Source organism: Lutra lutra, chromosome 8, assembly GCF_902655055.1.
Source record: "Lutra lutra chromosome 8, mLutLut1.2, whole genome shotgun sequence".
NCBI classification, from domain to species: Eukaryota; Metazoa; Chordata; class Mammalia; order Carnivora; family Mustelidae; genus Lutra; species Lutra lutra.
The window spans coordinates 134747125-134770534 of NC_062285.1; the positions used below are offsets into that span (position 1 = coordinate 134747125).

The 23410-nt window shown below is 51.3% G+C and overlaps 1 protein-coding gene across 10 annotated transcripts in view; it reads right to left on the reverse strand.

The window, feature by feature from the left end:
- Positions 1–72: 72 nt before the first annotated feature.
- The window catches only part of PLA2G6 (phospholipase A2 group VI), a 60916-nt gene continuing 37578 nt past the window's right edge, over positions 73–23410 (reverse strand). For 6 of the 10 annotated variants that reach the window (XM_047740737.1, XM_047740735.1, XM_047740736.1 and 3 more), the window contains 10 exons: positions 22578–22686; positions 21105–21266; positions 19161–19239; positions 16726–16889; positions 14969–15119; positions 3416–3552; positions 2866–3020; positions 1575–1742; positions 1022–1095; positions 73–854 (listed from right to left, as the gene is read on the reverse strand). In XM_047740737.1, coding sequence (XP_047596693.1) covers positions 710–854; positions 1022–1095; positions 1575–1742; positions 2866–3020; positions 3416–3552; positions 14969–15119; positions 16726–16889; positions 19161–19239; positions 21105–21266; positions 22578–22686 — 1344 coding nt within the window. In that variant the 3' untranslated portion in view covers positions 73–709. Of the gene's footprint in view, positions 859–1021; positions 1096–1474; positions 1743–2865; positions 3121–3415; positions 3553–14968; positions 15120–16725; positions 16890–19160; positions 19240–21104; positions 21267–22577; positions 22687–23410 lie in introns of those variants that run through there. The other 4 variants (XM_047740734.1, XR_007129345.1, XM_047740739.1 and 1 more) reach the window with 4 other exon arrangements.

Genomic DNA, 23410 nt, shown 5'->3' on the forward strand with positions numbered 1-23410 from the left:
ATGACAGTCAGGCTGAAGGGAGCTGGGGGGTGGGATGGGAGCACTCATGGCACGGCACACATAACACAGGTGAACCGGAATCAAACCATTTATTTCCAGGGGAGACGCCCTGGAGCCCTGCTCCCTTATGCACCACTTCGGGTTGGGAGGAATGACTGAGGGTACAGGAGTGACCTTTGAGAGCCGAGCAAAGCTCCAGGGTGGGGCAGCTGGGAGGGGTGCGGGTGGCCAGGTGTGTGCTGAGGGGCAAAGTCAGATGAGGAATCCCGCTCCTGGAGCCTAGGATTCCCCTGCTGATGAGTGAGTCACAGCCTGTTTCTCTGACCGCTGTCCCCTCCAGAGGGTAGAGGGCGGAGGGCGGAAGGGGTCTTGATGGGGGATGGGTAAGACCCCCTTAGTGTCTAAATCATTAGGGCTCGGGGCTCAAGGGTCAGTTGTCCTTGGCTGTCAGGGAGAGGGCCCCAAGCAAGGCTCGAGGATTTCTAAGCCTAGAATGACAACAGGTGCCAGAAGGTGGGGACAGTAGGGTCAGGCCCTCGGGACCAGCCTAAGGCAGGAAGCCCAGCGCCCTCTGAGGCCTGGTCTGGTCTGCAGACGCGGAGCCACCCAGGCCCCGTTCTGCCCAGTGGCACACAGGGTGGACATCGCCTGGCCTCTCCATCAGGGACTGGGTGGCTGTGATGACGTGGGGGTAGCTGGGAGCCCAGCCTCATGGTGAGAGCAGCAGCTGAATGAGCTTCTGGAACTGTTCCCGATGCTCGTGGATATAAACCTCAGTCTCCCACAGAGCGTTGACCAGCACTGCATCGCTGACCTCGTCCAGCATGATGTCTGTCCCCAGCTGGGGGTTCAATCTGTCTGGGTCAAGGAGGAGGGCTGAGCCCTGGAGGCTTGGCTTGGGTGGGGGGACAGGAGTGAGGACCGGGGCAGGCTCGGGGTGCAGAGCAGCCGCGTGGGGAAAGGGGAACTGGGCACAGAGGGCTGGGTCTGGCACGCTGGGGCAGGGGGCGGGGGTCCTCACCTGAAGTACTGGATGTCTACCATCTCGCACCAGGCCCGGGCCCGGTCCACGGCCCGTCCATCCGGATCCGTGCACTGGCAAGAAGGGGTCTCTGTGAGCGTTCAGCGCACACCGTACCCTGAATCACTGCCCGGGGATCCCCAGGCTCTAGTCTGGCTTAGCCACCCCACCCCCAGCAGAGTCCCCCTGCCTGGGCTGCAGTGACTGTCCCAGCTGTGGAACAGAGGGGCAAGGGCGGCTCAGCAGCCCCTGACTGCAGGGGGAGGGGAGCAGGGGCTGAGTGGACAGGCCTCTGCATCCCGCCCCCTGCGGCTTGGGTCCCATGGCATATTCTGGGCTTCCACATGGGGCCGGGTTCAAAGAAAGGGCTTCATGGTTAAAAAACGCCTGAAAGCCCCGGGGGTAGGTGGTCACTAAGGGCCAACACTGAGATGGAATCGGGGACCCCCTCACCTCAGCGGGCTGAAGACCTTCAACAGAGCCTTCCTGACACCCAGGGTCCCAGGGACTGAGACCCAGAGGCCAGCAGAGCTGGGGAGCAGCCCGTACTCACACAGTCCACCACCATCTTGCCCAGTTCCTTGGCCCCAAAAACAGTCTTGGCCAGTTCCCAGGGGTTGCTGGGACGGAATACATCCACACAGGTCACGGGCACCTGTGGGGACTTCCCTGTCCCCAGAGAGACCACGATGGAAAGCTTCTTCACCTTGTTGCGCTGACCCTGTTGGGGACAGGACAGGGGTAGTTGGAGGGGATCTTCCCGCCGGCAGACCCTTCCCCAGGTGGCAGGGGCAGAGCCTGTCCTGTCCCCTCCTTTGCTCCACAACAAGCTCCAACATGCTGGGCACGTTGGCAAGTCCCCCCCCCCCCCCGCCCCCGCCGGTGGGGCTCAGCCACCACAGGAGGCCACTCAGGTGATGAAGACCCTTCCCAGTCGGAATCTTGGGAGTCCCTCCTCCTCCAGGAAGCCTGCCCTGCCCTGTCTGGCCCCTAGAGGGTGCCTGCCTCTGTGACCGCTGCTCCTGCTGTCACCCAGGGGCTGCATCTGGGGCTCCCTGATGACCACGGTGAGAACCGCAGCCAGCAAGGCTCTGGCACCCTAGGGGTCAGGCAGCGTCCTATACATTTTACAGAAAAGCACGCGGGTATCTCATGCCAGTCCCCACGCTGGTACCATCATACCGAATACAGTGGCTGGAGTGAAACACAGGCAGAGGCAGGACCCCAACCCTGCAGCCAGAGTCCTGAGCCTACGTCCCGGCGCTGCTGCTATCACGCATGGGCCTTGCCCCACCTCTGCGCTAAGCTCCTTGGGCCGAGGGTTACTTCTGTTCCCCGGGATCGCCGACTCAGCACAGTCCGCCCCCGGAGGCCTCTTCCAGGGGCCCTTTTCGAGTGCCCTAGTCTCTTAGCAGAGGCGGTTCTGCTCCTGGACTCCAGCACAGCCCTCCACCACAGCACCCGAAACCCCTGGAGCGGCATTTACAGACAGTCTCCCCAGACATGAGCTCCCCAAGGGTAAGCATGTGTCCCCAGGCTCGCACAGTGGCCAGCACTGATGCTGGCATGTCCTGGTGTGCCCGCCACCCTCCCTCCTAGGTGCCTCTCACCACTCACACCAGATTGGGCCTCAGAGTCCCTCTGATTAGCTCAAAGCTCCGGGCCATCACCTATCGTGCGGGTTCAAGTGTGAGATGGAGCTGCCGTCCCACGCACCAAATGAACGGGCGTAAGAATCAAAGCCACGTGCTCTCCTAGGAGGCGATCCTTCGCAAGATTTGCTCAAAGAGGTCAGCTCCCACAGCCGGTCATGTCCAGGCCCCTTGCACTGGAGGTGCTCTCACCTTGCGGATCATGTCCTGGTTGTACTCATGGATCTCGGTCATGGCATCCAGCGTGGGGTTGTTGGCCAGCAGTCCGCCATCCAGGAAGCGCCCATTGGGCCGGAAGTAGGTGGGGGCTGCCCCACTGCTCCGGGCAGCCCGCCACACCAGCTGCTCTGGGGGGTGGGGTGAGGGAAGACGGTGGCCCAGTGGCACCAGGGGACTGGTACGAAACCCACGCGCTGCAGAGCTCCGTGTGCGTGTGGGTCTGTGGGTCTGCAGGGAGAGGGAGAGGCTGGGAACTCTTCAGAAACAACACCCACAGTCCGTGCCCTCTAGCCCTGCTGTCCATTGGAAGGCAGGGTACAAGGGGGGGCCTCCGGGGGACTCCTTTAGCCTGCCCGAGGCAGGAGAGCCCCCCAGTTCTGCCTGCCCTCAGCGGACGGACTCGGGGGAATGGCTGGGATGCTGGTGAGCCAGGGGGACCCCGGGAGCAAACCTACGACTCAGACCCTCCACCCGACCCCTTAGGCTCATTGTTTCCCGAAGACGCATCAGACATGGTTTTAACCTGAGGGCTGAGTTGGAGGCTTGAGGTTAATATTCTGGCTGAATCGAGGCTCCCGTACAGACTCCGGAGCATCATAATTCCGAAAGAGGTGGAGTTCAGCAGGTTGCCGATCAGACAGCGTCCCTGTCAGCATCACCCTGAACAGGAACAGGGGGAAAGACAGCTGGTCACCGACTTAGCCATCCCTGAAAATCCACGCTGGCAAGTTTCGTCCAGATCACCAAAGGCATCATCCTTACACCCAGCGATCCTGCCCCTGGGAGTTCATCCTAAGACATGCTCGTGCACGCAGAAGATGGGCACACGCGAAGTTATTAATAGGTCTGTTCAAGCAAACCGTGGAAACAGCGGATATGTCCACCAGCGGGATGTTTCAATGGCTCCTCTACCCCAGGGGGTCTGTGTCACTGCGGGATGACCGAGGAAGCACTTTATGTTCAGATGGGTGGTAAGCCCCAAGGTTTATGGTCAAGTGCAAAAAGTAAGGTTTAGGACAGTGTGTGTAATATGCCACCATTTATTTAAAAATAAAACCCACCACGCTGAGGTACTTATTTGCTTGGTCAGAAGGACCCATAAGCAGAACCTAGGAATAGTGAGGAGCCTCTGGGGCAGGGGACAGCTTGGTGGCTGAAGCCCCCAGACAGCAGTGGGAGGAGACTTTTCATCATGGCACCTTTGATTCCTCATCAGTGTTTCACAATATGAGCCTATAACCTATTAGAGAAGACTCCTTCTTATCTCAAAAGACAAAAACATCCTTAAATAGTGCAAGAAATGGGGACTGGCACAGCCCCCTTGGAAGCTAATATGTACTAAGATCTTACAAATCTCTGAGAATTTCATCTGAGAATTCCATTTTGGAAAATCTATCCCTAAGGAAGAATCTGAGCTACAGTAAGAGCTCCTTTTCTTTTGTTTTTTAAAGATTTTATTTATTTGACAGAGAAAGATACGAGAGGGAACACAAGCAGGGGGATTAGGGGAGGGAGAAGCAGGCTTCCTGCCAAGCAAGGAGCCCAATGTGGGGCTCGATCCCAGGACCCCAGGATCATGACCTGAGCCGAAGGTAGATGCTCAATGACTGAGCCACCCAGGTGCCCCTATAATAAGAGCTTCTTGCATAAGCTATTCAGTACAACGTAATTTATTACAGTAAAAAAATGAACCGATCTAAATGGTAACAATAGAGGGATGCCCAGCTGGCTCAGTTGGAAGAGCATGTGACTCTTGATCTCAGGGTTGTGAGTTCGAGCCCCACATTGCATATAGTGATTACTAAAAAATAAATAAATAAACTTTACAAAATAAATAAATGGTAACAATAGAATGGGTAAGTAAATAAAATGTTTTGCACCCATTCCAAATTATACTAGCTGACTAATAAAAAAATGTTTGTTAAATTGTAAAGAAAAATATACATGAAAGGGGACAAAAACTGCTTCTGCATAGGAAAAAAAATTAGTTTTCCATTTCTGGGAACACTGTGGAAAGCTTATCTGAACAACTTCCCCACTGAACAAAAAGTAAAATGCTGGAAAAATATTTTTAAAAATCTCTCCTCAAAATATAGAAGACCGGGGGTGCTGGGGTGGCTCAGTTGGTTAGGTGTCTGACTCTTGATTTCAGCTTAGGTCATGATTTTGGGCTCATGAGATCAAGCTCCACATTGGGCTCTATGCTCAATGGAGGTCTGTTTGAGATTCTCTCTCTCCCTCTCTCTCAGCTCCTACCCCCTGCACTCTTTTACTCTCTCAAATGAATAAATAAATCTTTAAAAAAAGGGGGGGATGCCTGGGTGGCTCAGTCAGTTAAGCATCCAACTCTTGATTTCAGCTCAGGTTATGATCTTGGGGTTATGAGACTGAGCCCCGCATCAGACTCCATGCTCAGTGTGGGGTCTACTTGGGATTTTCTCTCTCCCTTTAAATACATAAATAAATAAAATCTAAAGAAAGAAAAACACACACAAAAAAAAACCTAGAAGACCTAACAAGATAGAAAGAAAGTAACCCGCGGAAGCTCGGCGGATGAGCAAGAACCCAGAGAAGTAAGTGGGGTCCAGACCCAGGCTTGACCTGAGGCAGTTACCAAACACAGTAAACCTGAGCTTCAGTATTGATGCTCTCATGGAGCCAGGGGGACAAAAGTCAAAAGCCCAGGATCCCACATTAGGGTGGGATCCCAAAGGACTGCACTCTTGGAATAAGGGTAAACCAGAAATAAACCTGCCCCTTCCTCACCCAGAGGCTATGAGGAAAGTTACCTCGGCATTGGATAAAGGAGAGAGAGCAGAAAAAAAAAAAAACAAAACCCTGAAAATGTATAACCATAAGCTAACCTTTGGTAGTCTAAATTTATATCACCTGCAGGGACGTCCCCAAACCTTCATGCCAAGAATTCAGGTATAGGAGCCCTAGATGGCAGGGTACCTAGGTACCTGAAAGAGACAACACAAAACACTCTGGAGGAAGATACTCTCATCCTAGGCCTCAAAGAATCCACACGTATTATTTTTCAATACTAAAGAACACCACACAGTTCAAAGGCAGTGGGGGAGGAGGTGTAGTACATGATGAAATAAAATAATAAATGAAAACCAGTATAAACCAACATAAACAGCAAAACATACCTACATACACTGCAGATATTTGAGTCCTTAAACAAAGATTATAAAACAAGCTATGTTTACAATATTTAAAGACATCAAAGGCTAGTGTGATAGTATCTTCAGGGAATAGGAAACTATAACTAATGACCTAGAAGATTTGAAGAACCACAGAGTATTGCTAGAAATTAAAAAGTAAAAAAGCAATAGAATTTTAAAAATCAATGGATGGGTTAAGTGGAAAATTAGATAAATAAAGAGAATTTGTGAATTGGAAAATAGGTAAGAAGAAATTTGTCTACAAGGCAACAGAGAGAGATAAAACGATAAAATATACAAGAGAAATTACAAGACATGAAAGACAGAAAAGGTCTAGTATATGTTTAACTGGAGTTCCAAAAGGAGAGGAGAGAGAAAACTCGGAAGAGGCAAGGGTTGAAGGGATAACAACTCAGGTTTCCAGAACTTAAGAAAGGCAAAATCCAAAGATTCAAAACTAAAAAATCCCACGCAGGATAAACTGGAAATACTTGCTATCTAGATATATCATAGTATAATGGTAGAACACGAAAAGCAAACACATAAATAAAAACATCCAGAGGAAAAAGAGATCAATTACTTTCAAAGGAGTAACAGACTGAAACTGACTTTCCAAAGCTAAAAGATGATAGAATGTTACCTTGCATGTTCCTGAAGAAAATCATCAGTCTAGAATTCTATATCCAGCAAGAATCAGAAGAAAATAAAACTATTTTCAAACAATTCTGCTGGCAGAGAATTCACCACCAGTAGTCCCTCTCTAAGGAAAAGTCAAAAGACTATACTTCAGGCAGAAGAAAAGTGGAAGTCTGAGATGCAAGGAAGATGGCAGAACAAAGAACTGAGAGACATCTACCCACACATATACACATGCATACACACACACAGCCAACTGTATGCTGGAAGCAGCTCATACTGGCTTGTAAGAACCTATTGCTAAATCCCATAAGGTGGTTGTTAATGTGCTGGTAACTTGAAATTGGCCATGGCGGGAGTATTTACGCCATGGGACTTAGTGAACACTATAAATCAGGGCTTCTTCCCCCAGAGATCTGTCTCCCCAGCACACTACTGGACAAATCTAAATGAAAACAAACTTTGAAAGATAATAATAATGTCTTGTGAGCTTAAAAAAACAAGACAGACTTCAAATACAGGAAAACACCTATAGATATGATGGAATTAAATTATTTTAAAAGGCTTGATTATCTGAGGGAAGGATAATGGTATCAATTAAATTTAGGCTTTCATAAGTTAAGCATGCACTAAGGGAAAAAGAAATGAGTGCACAAATTTCAAACCATGGGGGAAATACAATGATCAAAATTATTCAGTAATTCTAAGGCACCTGAGTGGCTCAGTCATTAAGTGTCTGCCTTCAGCTCAGGCCATGATCCTGGGGTCCTGGGATAGAGCCCCATGTTGGGTTCCTTGCTCAGCAGGGAGTCTGCTTCTTCCTCTCCCTCTGCCTGCCATTCCCCCGCTTGTGCTCTCTCTTTGTGTCACATAATAAATAAATAAATAAATAAATAAATGACATAAATAAATAAATCTTAAGAAAATAAAATAATAAATAAACAAATAAAACATAAGGACTCAAGAAGGCTGAATTAAAGGGTGAATACAGATACACCATACAAATACAATCAAAGAAAGCTAGTGTCTCTGTGTTGGTATCAGGATAAAATGGGCTTTAAAGCAAAAAGCATTCCTAGAGATAAAGACAGCTACTTCATAGTAATAAAGGATCCCAGTCCTTTAAAGAGAAGGAAAATATATATAAAGAAAAATATATAACAAATATATATGCACTTAATAACATATTGTCAAAATATTAAAACAAAAATTGACAGCACTATAGGGCAAAAGGGCAAGTTCCCAGAGTAGAAGATTTCAACATGGTTTCTCAATAATTGATAAAAGTAGTGAGCAAAGACTTCTTAAGGGTATGGCAGAACTGGAAATCTTAAACAATATTCCTAGCCAATATGACTTAATCCACTGTGCAGAACTTGGCACTCAATGCAAAATATATTCTTTTAAATTAGATGTGGGACATTTATAAGGATTGACTGTAGAGAAGTCCACAAACCAAGTCTCAACACATTTTGAAGGACTAAAATCATACAGGCATGTCCTCTAGCCACAAAGCAATTAATAAGAAAAATATAACTAGAGAATTCCCTAGATTTAGAAATTGAGAAATGTATTTTTAAGAAACTATGGTTAAGAAATTATAATGATGGGGCATCTGGGCAACTCAGTTGTGGGAAACCACGCAGAAGCCTGAGATATGAGCCAAACCAGGCCCTGACTTGTGCCTTCCTGACATTAAGGGGTTAAGCAACCTCAGCAATGGAAAGAAAGGTTGAGTAGCTCTAAGAAAGGGTCTGTGCTATGAGTCTCATGATGGCCTATGTGACTACCCATTGGGGTTTATCAGGAACAGGACAATGCAGGCCTAAGTCATCAATCCATGCCTGGACCTTGCTGTTCTTGCATGGGCCATAAAATGCACCTGGTGCCCTTCTTCAGTCCCTTCATCAATAGGGAACTTATCTATAAGTAAGCAACATGCTGACGTCAGGATGTCTGTGTGTTTAACCTAAGGGAACTGGTAAACAAGAGCCTGGAGAAACTATTTTTGGTATGTGGTGGGTGGTTAGTCTCCCCTAAGTGTTTCTGCTTTCTATATGATCATGCACACTTCGTAATAAAGTTGGCACTGCTTGGACATCATCCACTGTGTCCCCCCTGTCCCCATCTCTTTACGTCTCATCTTCGTCTCACCATCTTCTCACCCTCTCGACCCTGGTCGTGTTGTCGCACTGGCTGCGACACTCAGTGGGTTAAGCATCTACCTTCATCTCAGGTCATGATCCCCAGGCTCTGGGATCAAGCCCCGGGAGCCTGTTTCTCCCTCTGCCTGTGCCTGCCATTCCCCCTGCTTGTGCTCTCTCTCTGTCAAGTAAATAATCTTTTAAAATAAATATTTTTTAAAATTTTAAATAAAATAAAATTTAAAAAATATATAGTGAAAATTAGGAAGTATTTTGAACAAAACAATCATACACATGCTTATTGGGGTATCATTAAAACAATTCTTAGAGGGGCGCCTGGCTGGCTCAGTCAGAAGATTGTGCAATTCTTGATCTTGGGGGTGTGAGTCTGAGCTCCACATTGGGTGTAGAGTTTACTAAAAATAAAGAAACTTAAAAAAAAAAATCTAGTTCTTAGGGGAAAGTGTTTAAACTTATACATACAACCCTATATACACATATATTATACAATAGAAGGTTAAAAATCAATGAGCATCATTGATTTTAAGAAGTTAAGAAAAAAAACAGCTAAATAAACAAAAAAAAAAGTACAAGAAGGAATAAAAACAAAAGTAAGTGAAACAGAAAACAAACACACAACAGAGAGCCAATAAATAGCCAAGAGCTGGTTTCCTGGAAGACTAATCCAACGGAAAAGCCTGTAGCAGGACTGGTAATGAGGTGTACATAATTTGGGTTTAAGGAGGCATCACAACAGATCCTGCAGACGTTAAAAAAATAATAAAGAGAACATTTTGAACACTCTATGCCAATCCACTTGAAGAGCCAAGGAACTTGACATGTTCCTAGAAAAACCCCCAAAACCAACTCAAAAAGACATTTAGAAATTCTAAATAGTCTTATATGATCATTAAAGAAGTTAACTCCACCATCAAAAAATCTTCCTCCAAGCAAATCCCAGGCCTTGATGACTCCACAGGCAAATTCTACCAAGTATTCAAGGAAGAAGCAAAGTGTTTATTACACTAACTCTTCCAAAAATAGAAAGAGGAAACACTCCCTCAAAACCAAAACCCAGCAACCCTCAAACAGGGAAAAAAATGGGTCCAGCTCACTCAGGAATGTGGATGCAAAAATCTAAACAAAATTATTAGCTGGTGGGGTCCCTCAGAATTCTCTCTGTAAAAGACACCAGGAATTGAAAGCAGGAACCAGGAAAGAGACCTGTGCACCCCTGTGAACAGCAGCATTATCAACAAGTCAAAGGATAGAAACAACCAAAACATCCATCCGTGGATTAACAGACAATGTGGTGTATCTGTACAATGGTGTGTTGTTCAGGACCAGGAAGGAAACTCTTGACACGTGTTCCAACATGGACGAATGTCAAGGGCACTATGCTCAGTGAGAGGGACCAGCCGTAAAAGGACAGATATTATATGGTCCCCTTGCAGGGTGTCCCTATAGTAGTCAAAATTCTAGAGAGAGAAAGCAGAATGACAGTTGCCAGGGCCTGGGGATGCTGGGAATGGAGAGGTGTTTCATGGAACAGAGTTCTAGATTTGCAGGATGAAAAGTTTGGGGGGAAAAAAAAAGTTTGGGAAGTCAGCTGCGTACCAGTGTGAAGGTACTTACCACTTCCTCAACTGTACCTAAAACGGTTTCTATGGTTAATTTTTATGTTACATGTATTTTACAATTAAACATGGCCAAAGAAATAAATAAATGCTATCTCTAAAAATGTATAATTTACAGTAGCCCAAAACCCACGAAGAACGTGAAGAGATAAAAACCACCACTGTGCAAGATCTCTATAGAAAGAAGCATAAATCTGCACTGAGAAACTTTATTTTTTTTAATATTTTATTTATTTGTTTTAGAGAGAGAGAGGAGAGAGAGAAAGTGAGAGAGGGAACACAAGCAGGGGGAGTGGGAGCGGGAGAAGCGGACTTCCCACTGAGCGGGGAGCCGGAGGCGGCTCGATCCCAGGACTTAACGACTGAGCCACCAGCCCTGCACTGAGAAACTTTTTAAACCAGTGGAGTGTTTTACTATATTCTCTCATTGGGAAGCTCAGCGTTTTCAGAGGCCACTTCCCCCCCATGGAAGCATACAGATTCAGTGTAATCTTTACTGAAGCACCAGTAGGATTTGATTTTCTGTAGAACTGGGCGATCTGATGCTACCATTTACCTGGAAGCACAAACAGCAGCAAGTAATCTTTGTATAGCACCGTGCGTGCCAGGTGCTTGCTTGCTTTCTGCTTTCTTAAAAAATATTTTAAAAATATTATTTAAAAAAATGAACTTGTATGAATAAAGAGAAGTGTCACTTTAAAAAAAATTTTTTAAATAATATTAAAAAATTTTTAAAAATATTTTTAAAAATATTCTTTCTGCTTTTTAAAAAATTAAAGAATTTAAAAAATTTTTTAATTAAAAAATAAAAATTAAAAAAAATTTTTTAGGGGCGCCTGGGTGGCTCAGTGGGTTAAGCCGCCGCCTTCGGCTCAGGTCATGATCTCAGGGTCCTGGGATCGAGCCCCGCATCGGGCTCTCTGCTCAGCAGGGAGCCTGCTTCCTCCTCTCTCTCGGCCTGCCTCTCTGCCTGCTTGTGATCTCTCTCTGTCAAATAAATGAATTTAAAAAAAAAAATCTTTAAAAAAAATTTTTTTTTAATTTTAAAAATAAAATTAATAAAAAAACAATTTAAGAAATCTCTACCCCCAAAGTGGGACTCACACGCACGACCCCGAGATGAAGAGTCACACACTTCTCTGACCGAGCCAGCTTCAGGTGTCCCACCAGGTGCTTTCTAAATATTAACTTTATGGGGTGCCTGGGTGGCTCCGTCAGTTAAGCAGCTGACCTCTGCTCAGGTGATGATTCCAGGGTCCTAGGATCGAGTCCCACATCCGGCTCCTTGCTCAGCAGGGAGACTGCTTCTCCCTCTGTGTGCCGCTTCTCCCACCTGTGCTCTCTCCCTCTCTGACAAATAAAATCTTTAAAAATAAATAAATAGGGGCACCTGGGTGGCTCAGTGGGTTAAGCCGCTGCCTTCGGCTCAGGTCATGATCTCAGGGTCCTGGGATCGAGTCCCACATCGGGCTCTCTGCTCAGCAAGAAGCCTGCTTCCCTCTCTCTCTCTCTCTCTGCCTGCCTCTCCGTCTACTTGTGATCTCTCTCTGTCAAATAAATAAATAAAAATCTTTAAATAAATAAATAAATAAATGTTAACTTTTCTCCACCTCATGAAAACCCTAGGAGGCAGGTAGTATGTTATTCCCATTTTTGAGAAGAGGAAACTTCAGGGCACGCAATCTTAACCACTTCTCTAGGGCGCCTCCAAGAAGAGCTGGGACACCCTTGAAGATGGACAAGGTGGGAGGCTCTGCTGCCCCAGATACTGGGACTCGCCATAAAACAGAGGGACAGAGCCAGCCCACAGAACAGAACACAGTCAGAAACTGCTGAGCAGACCTGGAGGGAAAGACAGACCTCTTCACAGATGAGGCTGGGGAAACTGGTTACTCATGTGGAAAACATGAAATTGGGGTCCCCCAATCCGAAAACCAATTCTAGGCTGATGAAGACCTGAACTATGAAAGACAGATCTAGAGAGATTGCTGACCTGATGGGAAGATCACTTCCTGCCCCAGGCTAAGGGAGGGTTCTTGAACAAAACGTAAAATCCCAAACCATAAAAACAAACAAACAAAACAAAACAAAAAAGGAAAAAGAAAAACATTTATAAATTCTACTACATTAAGAACATCCATTCATCAACAAAACACTGTAAAGAGAATGAAAAGACAAGCCATGGAGTGGGAGGAAAGATTTAAAATCTGTATGTCCCTCAAAGGACTAGTTTTCAGGATATAAAAAAGATCATTAAGAAGCCTCTTGAGGCACCTGGGAGGCTCGGTGGGTTAAGCCTCCGACTCTTGACTTCCTGTCAGGTCATGATCGCAGGGTCCTGGGATCGAGTCCTGAGTGGGGCTCTGTGCTCAGTGGAGCGTCTGCTTGAAATTCTCTCACTCCCTCTGCCCCTCACCCTTGCTCTCTCTCTCTAAATAAATGAAAGGAGGCTCAACCCCTCGGGGTTGTGGTTCGAACCACATGTTGGGCATAGAGATTACTTTAAAATCTAATACGTACAAAAATAAATGCTTTTAACCCCAAAATCCCACAATCTAATTTTATGAAAAATAGACAAAACACTTGAATAGTAACTTCATGAAAGGAGAAATGCAAACCACCTTTAAAACATATAGAAAGGGAGGAGCCTGGGTGGCTGAGTTGTTAAGCGTCTGCCTTTGGCTCGGGTCATGATCCCAGAGTCCCGGGATTGAGCCCCACATCGGGCTCCCTCTGCTCAGAAGAAAGCCTGCTTCTCCCTCCTCACTCCCCCTGCTTGTGTTCCCTCTCTGGCTGTGTCTCTCTGTCAAATAAATAAATAAAACCTTTAAAAAATTTACAAAAGGGGCGCCTGGGTGGCTCAGTGGGTTAAAGCTTCTGCCTTCGGCTCAGGTCACGATCCCAGGGTCCTGGGATCAAGCCCTGCATCGTGCTCTCTGCTTCCCCTCCTTCTCTCTCTGCCTGCCTCTCTGCCTACTTGTGATCTCTGTCTGTCAAATAAATATATAAATAAAATCTTAAAAAAAAACATATAGAAAGGTAGGGGCGCCTGGGTGGCTCAGTCAGTTAAGCATCGACTCTTGATTTCAGGTCAAGTCATGATCTCAGGGTCGTTAAAATTGAATCCTGCCTCTGGCTTACGCTGGGGGTAAAGTCTGCTTGACAGTCTCTCTCCCTCTGCCCCTCCCCACCTCAAGAAAGAAAGAAAAGAAAAAAGGAGAGGAGAGGAGAGGAAAGGAAAGGAAAGGAAAAGCAGAAAAGAAAAGGAAGGAAGGAAGGAGAAAAGGAAATTTAGGAAACCCACAAATTAAAAAAAAAGAAAAGGAAGGAAGAAAATTTAGGAAATCCACTTCACACCAGTCGGGACAGCAGAATCCCCGGGTGGCAGGACAGCAGCTAAGGGACTGGGGACATGCTCAATGGACTTTGGGACTTGGCTGGTGGTTATGTGGATGTTTGCTTTATAATTATTCACTGAACTGGTTTATGAGCTTTTCTAAATGTATGTTCTATTTCACCATTTAAGAGAGACAAAATGTCTAGGATAAAATACACAAAAATGTTTTAAAAACTATCTTTTGGTTTCTACTACATGAATAATATTTTCTTCCTTTTTATTTTTACTTTTTTGCGTATTTTTCCGATTTTTCTTCAAAGACTATGCATTATTCTTAAATGAAAAAAAGATGAAGAAGAAGAAGAAAAGGAAGGAAGGAAGGGAAAAAAGAAAAACGGAAAAAGCTTTATTATGAAAAGAAATCCTCCCTAACCTGCAAGGCCTCGCTCACACATCACCACCTCCAGGGAGCTCCCTCTGACCACCTCGCCCTCAGTCCTCAGGCCCCTGTCAGCTCATGAACACTTCTCAGTGCCCTGCTCTGGGGCAGATGCTGGGGCTGCAGAGAAACAAGGCAGCCACATTCCTGCCTCAGGGAGCTCAAGAGTCTGGCCAGTGACAGACACAGGCAAGAGAGCACTCCTGGGCTGGGCAGCATGACAAAGACGTAGCATTGCCATAGGCTCTCCTGGAACTTCTCAAACACCTGCAGCCGTGCACGGCTGTCATTTTCCAGGTCATTCATCTCCCAACCAGACTGCAAATGGCTCACCAGCCTTTCCACCTGGTGGTGACCCCCTTCAACCGCCCCCCCACACACATGAACACACATGCGCACACACGTACACACACACACACAATGCCTGGAGCACAGCCTCACTCGGCAAAAGGTCCCAGGTGTGTGATGGACGAGAAGCGACCCCCTCTGACCCGGGGATGTGCCATCGGGGTGGGAAAACAGCAGCCCCAGGTCAGGGGTGTCCTACAACAGAATTCTCCAGAAGCTCGTGGCCCACTTGGGAAGGAGCTACCGGGCCCCCCCAGCCTCCCGCCACTTTCAGCAGACGGGGGCAGGGAGCCCTCTGCTCCCCCAGAACAGCGGGAAGGCTGCCCGGCTGGGGCCACAGCCACAGCCTTACTCCTAAGGCTTACTTGGGTTTCTTGACGTCGGTCATCTTGGTGTGCTCCCCAAACTCGCGCTTCAGGAACTCCTCCAGGGGCCCCGACTCGTAGGGCCGTGAGCCCCGGAACACCTCGTCCTTCATGCGAAAGTACACACCCCGCATGTAGGCCATGGACTTGCCTAGAACAAGGAGGGGGAGACACGAGGGTCCTGCTCTGACAGCCGCAGGGAGGGAGGCCAGGCGGGGCTCCTGGGCCTCTCCTCGGCCACTTCCCACAGAGGCAGAAATCCCCTTCAGGGCCCCGAGGCTCTGCACTTAATTCTGTAGCCATGATTTTGTATTTTCCTTAAAGAAGGGCCCTGAAAGTGTAAGCGTTTATAAATCTAATCTACATCAACCCCAGCTGGCTCAGAAGAGAAGGACCAACCCTGTCCTGTGGGCCTCTGAGGACAGGCAGGGTCAAAGGGGACAGGCTGCACCTCTCTGGGGCCGGGGCTGAGGAGAGGTGGGTGTCTGCTCTTATGAGAGGTTGAACTAGGGGACTTCTCAAATCCTTTCCATAGCTCCCCAGGAGTCTGAAGAAGGAAGTGACCCTTTCTGAAGGAGGCCAGGACCTCCGCCTCCAGACCTCACATCTCACTGGGCAGACACAGATCCAAGAGAGCCTTTCTCTCTTGGAGAGCAGGAAAGCAGGAAAGCAGGAACTGGAGACCAGAGAGGGGATGTGGGGCCCCGGAGGCCCAGGGACAGGGGTCTCAGCACATTGCCGACGGACAGACTGCAGACTGGACCATCCCAGAGCCCCACGGGACTCTGCTCCCAGCCGCCTCCCGACCTGGCTGCCTCATGTCCCCGACACCCTGAACTGCGGGGCCATGGGCTCCTCACATGGTGAACACCCAGATGCCTGCGGCTCCCCCATGGGACGGGGGCTCCCTGAGCGGGGGGCGGGGTTAGCTCTTGTCTCAGTCCCACGACGCCACTGCCCAGCACAAGCCTGGCCTGGGGGCAGGAGGGTCCTCTCCCTGCGCCTTCAGACCTGGAGTCTGGGGCAGGGACAGCAGGTCAGGGAGGCAGAGGACCATTCTTGCCTGGGCAGTAGCTGGCTCTGGGAGGGCCCTTCACAGGCAGCCTCAAGCAGCCCAGACAGCTCCACAAAGGGAACTACCTAGAAGCCAGTCGGAAAGCGAGGCCCCTCTGTCACCTCTGCAAAGCTGTGTGCGTGGGGGCTCTGTGGCCCTGGGAAGTGCTGGGCTGAGTGTCGAGGGAGCTGTCCTAGCCCCTGCAACCCCACAGGGCTGGTTACGTGACTTTGAGGCACCCCTCTCCCCCGACGGCCTGGATTTCCCTGTGGGTGAAGGCAGCATGCTGACTGGGACTCTGGCTTTCTTGGACTCCATGGCTCATCCTTCCCGAGACCACCCACTGCCTCCGCCCTCAGACTGGTTTTCCTTACTCCCAGCACTTCCCAGGCCCTGTGGGGCCTGCCTCACCAGGCTATCGGGGAGAATAGTAGAGGAGACGAATGTAAAAATGCTTCGTACATGGAAAGGCTCGTTCTATCCCCCATGGAGGGCAGGGCACCCAGGCCCGGCCCAGCCCCCCAGCCCTTCTCTTTCCAGCCTTGCACCCAATGCCCTCAGCCTCCCCTACAAAGGGCTTTCAGGGCCTCCCTCCCCAGCAACCCTCTTTGCAAGGCTCTGAAACGAAACTGAGCACCATTTGAGGGCAGATCCCAACCACCACCCCCAGCCCTGCCCCTGCCGCCCAGGGGCCTGCCCTCACTGTGCAGAATGGCCAGGGCCAGGATGCCCCCCGTGCTGGTCCCTGCCACCCAGTCAAAGAGATCCTTGGTGGCGACGCCCGAGGCCTTCTCAATGGCGATGAGGAGCTGGATGATGACGAGGCCCTTCACGCCCCCTCCGTCCAGGCAGAGCAGGTGGTCGTGGCTGTGGGGGGGACAGCAGTGGGAGAGAAGAGGGTCCCGTTACCGCCCAGCACTCTGCGTGGGCCTGCGTCCCTGAGCATCTGTGAGCGCGGAAAGATAAGGCCCCATAGAGCTTGCTCGCTACTGGGGCCTTTTGGGGTGGAGAAGCAGAAGCACAATCAGTAAAGGAGTAAACATACAGTATATCAGGAGGGGAAAAAGTGCAACTAGCAATAAAGAAAGGGGCCAGGTGCCACCTCAGCAGACGGCTGGGTCTGTCCCTCCCACTTGGTTTTGGTCAGGTTTGGATTCCCAGGCCTGCCCTGCAGCAGGTGCCTAAGAAAAGTCTGTTTGAATCAGACAAGGCTGGGGGAGAGGGCTGGTACCCAGCAGCCCGCCAGGAATGCTGGTGGAGAGGGTAAGGGCCGTCCTCCCAGTGGGCGGGGCAGGGGAGGAGGAGGACAGGGAAGAGGGACCGTCTGTATGCCAGGAGCTGCGAGTTCCTTTTCCCAGCGTGAATTCACAGGAACATCCCAAACCCCTTTGAGGCACTGCTCCCCCAGTGCACATCTGTGAAGGAACGAAGCTCAGAGGTGAGGTAAACCTCCAGAGTCCCAAGATTGGGAACTGCTATGGCCAGGTCCCCAACCGGGGTCTGCTGACTCCCGAGTGCTCAGTCACATGCCCTGACACATCTCCCGCGGCCCAGCCGTGCCCAGCTCCCGGCCCGGGGAAGGCTGTCACGGTCTATGTTCAGACCGGGAAGCTTCCTTCTGGTCTCCTCATCCCTCTGTCTCGGCTTAAAAGTCCCTGCCGAGAGAAGCCTGCTCTGAGGCCCTCAGCTCCCCCAGCTCAGCCTGCTCCTCCTGCAACCGCTCTATCTGTGGGGAGCACTCCTGGCTTCCATAAGCATTTCCATTTTCTTCCGACCCCAGATGGGCCGGAAGCTCCCTCTGCGCAGGGCTGCCAAGTCTAGGGAACTCGAGAGCCACCCAATAGACAGCTGGGAGATGGGGACCAGGCTGGCCTACCTCTAGGGTCCCCTGTCTTCCTGGACCAGCTGCCTGGCCCTACAGCAAGCCCATAGGGTGGCAGGGGAGGCTGCGCTGTCACCAGAGGCCCAAGCAGACATGCGAGGGACCTTTCTAAGGATGTAGGGCTTATATCAGAGACATCGGCCCAGATGGAGCACGGCGGAGTGACGTGACCCACAGCCCCGCATGGGGAGGTCCCTCCAGGGGTGTCCTGATTCTCTCCTCAGTCCCGCCTGCAAGGAGGGCACTCCGGCTGGGGCTAACTACCCTGGTCCTGCTGGAGAATCTGCCTTCTCTCCTCTTATGGGCCAGAACAGGTCGGTCCTCCTTCTGGTACCTTCCTTGGCCCCCACGCAGGTGTGTGCACATGTGTATGCGTGTACATGTGCCGCTGGGAGGCGCGGTGGCAGGAACCTCCAGAGTGTGGATGGGGCAGGGGCGCCTCCAGGGTGCACGTCACAGGGCAGCCTTGGAAAGGAGTGGGACCTACCAAGGGTGAGCCAACCCTTCAGGCAAGGAGAGGTAGAGCCACCTGTCTGCCACGGCAGGAAGGGCGTGAGCTCCAAAGACCCGGGCTCGAGTCTCTGCTCTGATGCTCACTGTGTGAGCCAGAGGTCACTTCCCCTCTTGGGATTCAGGTCCCCCACGTGCAGAACAGGCAGGCTGTTGGGAGCATGGAACAGTAAGAGCCAGAGAACAGGAAAGCAACTCTATTATAGAAAGGAGAAGAGAGAGAGAGAGCGAGCACAGTCGATCCCAAGCACATCTATGCCGGGAACTTGCCGTGCGTGGCAGACAGTTTCTGAGCCCCAGGGACTGTCCTCAAGGACCAAGGCCTCTGCTCTTTGTGCCCATCTCCCAGGCCTGCCTCCAAGAATGGGCCTATGTACAGCAGGTGGGGAAGCCGGCCCATCCACAAGCTCCATGGGGGGAAGCAGGCCATGGGACAGGGTGGAACCAGGGGAAACAGGCTCAGCATCACAGAGGGGATCTGGGGGACCTTCCCTAACAAATCGGGACAAGGGCAGGAGGGAACGGACAGGAGTGCAGCCACCTCCATCGTGTGACCCCTGAGCCCGCATGGTCACTGACGAAAGAGCAGACCCAGGCTCTCCGAAGAGCCGGTCCCTTCGCTGTGAACTACAGAGGATGCCCACTACCTCGCAGGGAACCTGGTGGGGACCAGCCGAAAGCCCCAGCCCGCTGGAGAGCACCAGGCAGAGCTGTGAACGCGCGGTCTCCCTCCCTCCTCCACTTACGTTCGCTTCTCATCCCTCATGGAGCTGAGGATGAAAGCCGGCTTCCGGGACCGGGAGATGTGTACGATGTCTTGCAGTTCTGTGAAGCACAGGGTAGGGTGGGCCGGAGCCACACGGGGCCAGGCTCCCACCATCCCATGGGTGCAGAGAGCAGCTCTGGGGCTGTGCCCTCCCCCAACTGCCCCCAGCAGGAGCACCTGCCTCCAGCCGCAAGGAAGGGCTCTGTGTCCCAGGACCCAGGTAAGCCAGAGGCCACCAGCCCCTTGGGGTGAACTGGGCTAGAATGCGGAGGGGAGCCCACCGCTCTGGGAAGGGCCCCAGCCCACCCGGCCAGCTCCCAGACTCTCCTTGATGCCTTCCTCCCAAAGCCCCGAAACCCAAGCACCCCGCCATGCCCCATGCTTCTCAGCTCCCGAAGCATTTTCTCATGCATCGGGCAAGCGCAGCTGCTGACCTCCATCATCACCACAATCCTTATCCCCAACTTCCAGAGGAGGCTCCAAGAGCTTTATGAGACTGACTCGTCCAAAGTCATTTAGCCAAAAGGGCTGAATCTGGACATTCCTTGAGGTTAAGTCCATGAGTGGAGGGAGATAAACAACCACTCTCCAGATGCTGTTCATCCTGATCCCAGGTCTAGAAACTTCAGCAGCCTCTCAGATCAGCCGCACCCACCACTCCCTCTGTTCTGCTCTGTGCCCCAATCCCCCACCCCCGCCACCCCCCAATGGACTGGCTGCCCTCCTGCCTGGCCCGGCACTGCCATGCCATCTGGCTTCCAACAGGCCCTCCCCATCCCTGTGCAGAGTCTAGAAGCAGCAAAGTAGGAACGCAGGCTGCAAGGCAGGATACCTCCCCTTCACCAGGGCCTGTGGCCAGAGGGTGGGCGAGATGAGCAGGAGAGACTGGCCAGGAGAGGCAGTGGACAGAGTGCCAGGGAGAGGGTGGAAAGGCTGGCTGCGTGTGTCTGGCCTGCAGCTGGGAAAGAGAGGGAACTAGAGCTACAGTGAGCTCGGGGCTCGGCAGGCTCACCAGCCCCTCAAGGCCCAGGGCATTACCCATCTGACGCCGCGCCCCAGGCCCACCATCCCGCCTGGCTTGGGTGATGGCCTGCCTGTAAAAGTGAGAGATAAAGATGGGGTGGGGGTGGGGGAGAAGGGCCTGGGTGGGGATGGGCAGGGGAGGAGAGGGGCAAGGCCAGATGCACCGACTGTGGCTGTGGGCTCTGCCTCGCCTGACTCTAGGCTAGGCTGGGCTATACTGGCTAACGGTGCTGGTGTCTGCTTCCACAGCAAGGTGGGAAGAAGAAAGCGGGCTTGCCAAGGATTGGTTTCTGACTGCCCTGTTCAGGGGACACTACTCTCAAATGATCTCGGGCCCTGGTTGGACCAGCCCACAGAAAGCCCAGAGGACAGACCCCATCTCCTTGGGGGCCATCTCCATGGGCACCAAGGACACACAGGGGCAGAGGCAGGTTGCCTGGATATGTTCAAAGGCCTGTAGGTCACCAATGGGGCCAGCAGGGGACACAGAGGCCCCAGGCCTGACAGAATGCACAGTGTGGCAGAAACACTCCTCACTGGAACCATGAAAGCAACCTCCCTCGTGGGTGCCCTGGGGATGCCCAGACCTGAGACAGTGTCCAGGGCACTCTCTCAGGAGACACGGACTGTGGGCCAACAGCCAGGGACACCACCCCCACCCCCCACCCAGGGCCCTGGGCTCCATCGATCGCTGGTTGCGGCTCCATCGGTCGCTGGTTGCCTCCAGAGGCTGAGAGATCCTGCCCCATCGTTCCTTGCTCCCTTAAACCACTTCTACCCTAGACCCTGTTTCCTTCAGATCAAGACTGCTTTGATCCCAGCACCTGGGGACCAGCTGGAGAGGAGGGAGTGTGGTGGAGCGGGGCCAGGTTGGGGGGGTGCGGGTGGGGGGGAGGCCTACCTAGGTTGTTTAAGCTGATCGGTGGGGGCTGAGATCTTTCCAGGGAGAAGGAGTGATGTGTCGTAGTGGAGCTCTGCTCCGAGGGGGCCTCTTGGGTGAGTGGGAGACTGTAGTTGGCCCCTATGGTTCTCAGCAGAGTTAAGAGCGTCTTCCTGGTGACGACTAGTTAGGGTTTGGGGAGGGGGGAATCGCACAGGATCACAAATGATGTCAATACGCAAGTGAGAGGCCCTTCCTTTCCACACCAGGCCCCCTCTCTCTTCTACCAGGTGGCCTGTGTATGCGGGGGAACTGGGTGTGGTTGGGGGGTGGGGCGGGGGCTGATTCCAGTCTGTTATAAAGAGCTTCCCAGGGCCTGGGAAGGCACGGAGGTCAACCACAGAATATGGAAGTCCAGTCCGAGTACTTGGGGCCACAGAATATGCCCAGTTCGAGAATTTGGGGCCCCCCTGTCCCTTCACTTTTAGTCAAGAAAACAGGACTCCAGGGGTGCCTAGGTGGCTCAGTGGGTGAGGCATCTGCCTTTGGCTCAGGTCATGATCCCAGGGTTCTGGGATCGAGCCCCATGCCCTGCCATGCCGGGGTTCCTGCTCAGCGGGGACTCTGTTTCTCCCTCTCCCTCGACCCCTCTCCCTGGCTCCCACTCACTCACTCTCTTTCAAATAAATAAATAAAATCTTAAAAAAAAAAAAAAAAAGAACAAGAAAACAAGATTGGGCTTAATTATATCTAATAAAAATTATCTTAAAAACCTAATTTAAAAAGAAAGGAAACCGGACTCCTGCCTCTATGTTCAGCAATTCTCAAAACCGCTGAACGGAGGGTCCCTTCCAGAACTCAAAACGGACCACTCAGCCTGGAGGCTTTACCCTCCTCCTAGCGCGCACATGCGCACTTGCACCCTAGCAGCTACACACCCACAGCAACATCCCCAACTCCCCAGAACTCCCTCGAGGGGACCCAGACTTCTGCGGAGAATGATCTGCTTTTTCCAGCTCTGATGCCAAGGCTCCCCAAGTGAACATGCAGGGCGCGCAGCAAGCCTGTGTGCACTGGGCATGCGCATACACCCCCCCCCCCGGGTGCCGCGCATGCGTCAACCCACGTTTGTTCCTACAAGCGGTCCCGCGGTGAATTCTCAAAGAGCAATTGGCTAACGACTGCTGTACATCCCACCCACCTCCCCGGGAGTCTAGGCATCCTGAGGAAGGATGGGGGCCGTACAGAAGAGGACATCGATTTGGCAAGGCCCCTGTTGGGATCCATCTACTGGTGATGGCCCTTGTTCTTGGGCAAAGAAAGCTTCCCCTCTCAGCCTCCCAGGTGCTCCTGGAAACTCCACGCAGGGAGCAAGGTGGGGATGGGGTGAGTAGGGACAGGATGCTGGTGCCTGATGGCTGGGACCACCCTCTTCCCCTGGGCATGCACCCACCCACCCACGCCCAACTCTGGTCCAGAGTGCAGGGCACTTACGTTTGCTGATCTTGGAAGCTATGAATGCAGGAGTCTCCCCAAAGTCATTGGGGGTGTCCACCTCTGCCCCAAACACAATGAGGGCCTTGATCATCTCCACATTGTCTTTCTGTTGGGGAATGGAGTAAGGGGAAAATGCAACAGCTCAGGGAAACAAGAGGGAAAGGACGCCAGCCTTTTTCACCTTGCCCATCAACTCGGTGGGCCTCTCATGGGCACGGGAGAAGATGCTGGAGCTTTCAGAGCCCCCACCCACTTAATAACCCAGGCAGAAGCTGGAAGTGACTCACCCCCAGTCCCCAGCCCCACCAGCAACTTCTGGAAGCAAGGCCTTTAGGACCCCCGCCCCGGGAACCATGGGGACACTGAAGGGTCAACTGCTAATCACTTTCAGGAACAGCAGCAAAGGGCAGGCAGGGAAAGGGAAGGCTGTCCTGCCCATCATGTCAAGGGTGTCTTTTATGAGGAGTAACAGAGTACACGTCCTCCTTGATGGTCGCCTTCAAGTGCAGCTTCCCTCCACAGAGCACTGTGCATTTAACATCTGGAGGCTGGGCAGGGGGGCGCGGGACATGGTTTCCCAAAACAAACCTAATAAGCCAGCCACCTGGAGACCAGAACTCTGGTCTCATCACCTCCCTCTTCCTGGGGTCAGTTTCCTTGCCGAGAGAATGAAGAGTCGTGTCTAGAATACAGCTTTCCAAATGGTGGTCCACGTACATTAGGATTTACATGGGCACAGCTAAGTATGTGTGCTTGAATCGTTAGTCATGCATTTCTGTTTTCTTTACCTTTCTATTGCGTCACTGGCTTACCCCTTTCGGTAGTGATCG